The sequence below is a fragment of the Pararge aegeria genome, chromosome 27 (genome assembly GCF_905163445.1).
Source record: "Pararge aegeria chromosome 27, ilParAegt1.1, whole genome shotgun sequence".
In the NCBI taxonomy this organism is placed as follows: Eukaryota; Metazoa; Arthropoda; class Insecta; order Lepidoptera; family Nymphalidae; genus Pararge; species Pararge aegeria.
This window is the reverse complement of record NC_053206.1, coordinates 1,568,435-1,573,127: the sequence shown is the minus strand read 5'-3', so window position 1 is coordinate 1,573,127 and position 4,693 is coordinate 1,568,435. Positions and strand designations below refer to the sequence as shown.

Here is a 4,693-nt window from a genome sequence, read left to right as displayed (position 1 = left end):
AAATGTATGAACGCTTCATAAGTGCCTGTAATAAGGTCTACAAGAATACAACATTTTTGAATTTTGAATTTGAATTTCAGCACGTTGGGCAGGCGGGTTAGTGATCGCAGCTCTGTGTTACATTTCCTTAGTCGCCTCGTACGACACCCGAAGCATTAAAATTAGTTGACCTTTTTGCGAAAGAGCTCGTCTGGGGAGGTGATACTTGGTAATTGGTCAGACAATCAATGAAGAATGTAGGTTTCCTCGCGATGCTTTTCTTTACCGTTAAAGCAAGTGATGAAGTGAAGTATGTAACCTTAGGTACACTGATAATACAGTTCTCGTTACCACCTCAATGAAGGATATGAAAGAGCTCTTGAAAATACTTGGAGTGGGGAGTTTGGAGCTTGGTCTGTGCATCAATAAGAGCAAGACCAAGTTAATGATAGTTGACCGCTCCGGAAATCTGCTCGACACCGCCAATATACCATCCGTAGACATCGTGGAGGATTACATCTATCTAGGCTCCCAAATATACAACGATGGTAGTGGTGTGCCGGACATAAAAAGACGCATAGCAATGGCGAAAAGTGCTATGATACGGGTTGGTAGTATATGGAAAAATCGAGGCATAACATTCAACACTAAGAGCCGCTTGGTCCGTGCCTTGATTTTCCCTATATTCATGTACGGAGCTGAAACGTGGACCATCAAAGCAGGAGAAAGGCAAAGGATAGACGCCTTCGAGATATGGTGTTGGAGGCGCATGTTGAGAATACCCTGGACAGCCAAGCGCACAAGTGTGTCCATCCTGGTGCAGCTAGGAGTTAGTGTTCGACTTTCCTCTATATGTTACCAACGTTTGCTTTCTTATTTCGGGCACATAATGTGGCGGGGGAATAGTTGCGGACACCGAAGGCAAAAGACCTAGAGGCCGGTCCCCAACAAGATGGGCAAACCAGTTGAAAAAATCAAATTCGGACCGCTTCTATGAAATCGCCAAAATGGCCTCCAACAGAAGCCGATCGAGACAGTTTACCAACGCGAAGTTGAGATCTCACCAGGACCACGATCTTCAGTGATGAAGGAACGACCAGAGAATGTGAAAAAGTTGATATAAACAATCGACTTACTAGAAACGGTCATAAATTTGTGATATCATCATACCGTCTGAGGGGAGTACGGAATACCTTTGTGGGGCTGAGTATATGCTTTTATAACATAACTAGCAGTTGCCCGCGACTTCGTCTGCGTTTGATTTTGTATTTTGATGTGGCATTCAATTTAGTTGTAGTTCTAAAAAAATTTAAGTATTCAGTATCGCTAAGCCTTAAATGAGGGGCTTACTGCTGTCCGCTGAGGAGTTCTGTCCTCTATCTCCAACCATATTCATCAGATCTACACAAAGTTTGGGCAAAATTAAACACATATTATAAGTTCTAAATAAAAAAATAATTATTCAAATCGGTTATAATTTCAAACATTTTCATCCTCTTTCCCATAAAAACCGAGCTTCCAAGAATATGTGTACAAAGTTTCATGAGGATCGGTTAAGTAGTTTTTGCGTGAAAGCCTAACAAACAAACTTACATTGACATTTATAATATTAGTACGGACGGATACCGTTCATTATACCCTTTTTTTTTTTTATTGTTGAGGTGGAAAAGCTTTATGGCTACCTCTGTCCTTTTGGGCAGGACAGAGGTTATGTGGGACTCGTTTACCCGAGCTAAAAACCACCACGGCATGTCCCTCTCGTTGGCTTTATTGGACGTCCGGGGAACGCGTTGTACACTTCCCAAACGTCTACCAACAACCCCAACTGATTGCCAGGGCTACTACGCTAAGGAGGAGGTGATCAGAACAGCCCCCCCCCCCCCCCCTCAGACAGTAGGGAGACTCGTATAGGGACGGGTAGCTAGCCCAATAACTACCCGCCGCCTCCCAGGGCAAGCAGACGTGCGGCATATTCCCGTCTTCTCCTTCCCCCCCGTCTACGCCGGGGCCTATGTGCGTTTACAGCTTCTTAACGCTACCGCTCCGCGGCCTCCTTCTGCGAGATAACTTCTTCGCAAAAGTCAACCACGGCTTCCCAAGACCTCTCGCTGCTCAGCATGGCAAATACAACGCTGGACAGCGAGAGGTTCCCGCCTATTTCCGCTACCAGAGTGTGACGCTGAGGATCCCACCTGCGACACTCCTCGAGGGTGTGCTGAGCAGTGCCATCCGCAGCACCGCACTCATGACACGACGGGGTCGGTTCCCTCCTCGCGACACGGTGCAGGTAATGACCGAAACAGCCATGGCCTGTCATAATCTGCACGAGCCGGAATGAGAGTGAACCATGCTTCCGCCGAATCCACTGGCCGAGGACCGGGCGCATGGCCTCTATGGTGCGTTTGCCATAGAGGGCATCCTCCAGACTCACCTTGCCAGCGGTCCCGCATCCTCCGGGTAGCCACCCGCTGCACCCAGCCAACTTCTTCGAGAGCCAATCGTTCCCCTCTCGCCTGTCTCTCTATTCTAACGCGGTGCGTCTCAGCGAGCACCTCCGCTTCCAGCTCCCAGGGGGGAGTGCCTGCTAAGACGCACGCAGCCGCAAAGGCCACAGTAGTGTAGGCCCGGCATATCCGGTTCGCCACCACCCTTTGCGGCCTTCGTAGAAGCGCCCTGGTTGGCGCACGGAGTGCGTCAAAACAAATTGTGGCCCCATACATTGCCATGCTCCTCACAACCCCTGCAAATAGACGACGGCATGGGGCTCCAGGGCCTCCTACATTTGGAAGTAGTCGACCAAGTGCGGCAGCTGCTCCCACCACTCGAGGAGCAAGTTGACGAAAATGCTCCTCGAAATTCCACTTGCGGTCCAAAACGAGGCCTAGGTACCTCATGTGGGCACGGATTTTGACCGCTTCCCCCGACACCAAGATGCTAGAATGTGCCGGGGGCCGCCAACCCGCTCCCCCGAATGCTACGTAATGTGGAGATCGCTACACGCTAAATGGGAGGGTGCCAAAAGCATTGTCGATATCTAGTGACACCGCCAGCACCCCCTCACCCCTCTTCTTTGCAAACTTACAGAAGGCTCTGTGAGCACCCACAGCGTCTATAGTTGATTTGCCGGCCCTGAACCCATACTGGTGCTCCGAGATGTCGGGGCCCCGTTGAGCAAGATGTTGGTTTATCCGAGAGGCCAAAATTCTCTCCAGCATCTTGCTCACCTCATCAATCAGGACGATTGGTCTGTATGCTGAGGGAGAGTCAAGATTTCGACCCTCTTTTTGGAGCAGAACCAAACGTCCTTCCACACCTCCGGGAGCGTCCCGCCTCCAGGCAGTCGTTGAACAACTGCCTCAGACGGCCCCCAAGGTGCTTCCCAGGACTCCGTCCAGTCCTGGTACCTTCCTACTCTGCCGTAGGCGATCCTAAACTTCAGCTATCTCATCGTCTGAGAGTGGTGGGGCTGCAATCGGCCTCCCCCGTTCCCCGGATAAAGGCGCCATAATTGGAGGCGTAAATGTTGGTTGTCGGGGAAAAAGTCCGGACACCACCCGATTAAGGAGCTCAGGCTGCATGGGACCCTCCGCATCTTGCCTCTGACGATTCGGTATGGTCGGCCCCACGGATCTCTGTCCAGGGTTGCCAAAAACTCCTTATTAGCAGAAGTGTCTTGTTATTATCGGCACGGAGAGTAGCGATTTCCTGTGACCACCAGTACACCGATCGCCGGGCGGGAAGGCACCTCGTCCGGGGCATAGCTACATGACACACCCTCCTGAGTGAAACGCGAAAACTACTTGCTTTCTCCTCTAATCCCGCCGAAACCGGTGGACCAGTGTTCCAGGCCTCGATGATGGCTTACTCCTCTGCCATATCACGGTCAAGGCGGGCCAGGGTCCATCTTGGGAACACTCCACCTCCTCCTCGGGCATGAACATGAAGAGGGAGAGATGGCGAGACTCTCCACCGGATATACCGGTGATCCGACAAAGTAGTCTCAGCGGCTTCAGTCTTCCGTTGCACTGTACCACGTAACACTACGCTCTGGTTGCGACGCTGGAACAGGCATGGTGGTCCTAGTACCTGCCGCCGAGCGCGACTTAGTCACGCGCTCTGGCGATGGACAAGCAGATGGATCGTCAAGAGGACGTCGTGCCGCCTTTTCCCTCTTTTTGTCGGATGCAAGTGGTGGCCTCAGTACGGGCTCCTGGGGGAGCCGCTTCTCCACCTCCCGGAGGCGGTCATTAACCATACCGATGGAGACGAAGAGGTCCCTCTTTAGAGTTTCCAGCATTTCTACAAACGCTGGGGAGGTCTGAAGATTCGCGTCAGTAGCGGGCTGACCCACAGTAGGCGATTTCTCTCTTGCTGAGAAGGAGGACCGGAGGGCCTTGACCTCAGCCCTTAAGGCTGCCAACTCCTTTTGCATCCTCCTGTTGTCTGCATGTAGCCTTCGAGCTTTCTCATCGGATGACATGGCCTGCAGGGTATCCATAGCCTTTCGGATCTCTGTCGTGGCCCTGCTAATTTCAATCCTCACGCCGCCTCTGAGTTTTTGGACTTTTTAGCCTCACTCGTTATAGAGGAGACTGCATTCCGGGGCCTATCGATGAACTCATCTCTTGACGGCGCGTATACATCTACTGCTTCGGGGGTTGCTTCAGCCACTATGTTTGGACTTCGGTCCCGGACTTCCGCTCTTGGGACCGAG

The 4,693-nt window shown here is 51.6% G+C and overlaps 3 protein-coding genes across 3 annotated transcripts; 1 reads left to right on the top strand and 2 right to left on the bottom strand.

The window, feature by feature from the left end:
* The first annotated feature begins 337 nt into the window (after nucleotides 1–337).
* LOC120635528 lies at nucleotides 338–913 on the top strand. Its single transcript, XM_039906546.1, has one exon. It carries the CDS (start codon nucleotides 338–340, stop codon nucleotides 911–913), a length of 576 nt encoding a protein of 191 aa, XP_039762480.1.
* Nucleotides 914–2,014: 1,101 nt separating this feature from the next.
* On the bottom strand, nucleotides 2,015–2,873 carry LOC120635526. The gene is made up of 2 exons (XM_039906545.1): nucleotides 2,411–2,873; nucleotides 2,015–2,289 (listed from the first exon to the last, which is right to left on the bottom strand). The coding sequence occupies exons 1-2, from the start codon at nucleotides 2,871–2,873 to the stop codon at nucleotides 2,015–2,017; spliced, it is 738 nt and encodes a 245-aa protein (XP_039762479.1).
* A 99-nt stretch (nucleotides 2,874–2,972) lies between these two features.
* Nucleotides 2,973–3,920, bottom strand: LOC120635525. The gene is made up of 2 exons (XM_039906544.1): nucleotides 3,845–3,920; nucleotides 2,973–3,232 (listed from the first exon to the last, which is right to left on the bottom strand). The coding sequence occupies exons 1-2, from the start codon at nucleotides 3,918–3,920 to the stop codon at nucleotides 2,973–2,975; spliced, it is 336 nt and encodes a 111-aa protein (XP_039762478.1).
* Between the last annotated feature and the right edge of the window lie 773 nt (nucleotides 3,921–4,693).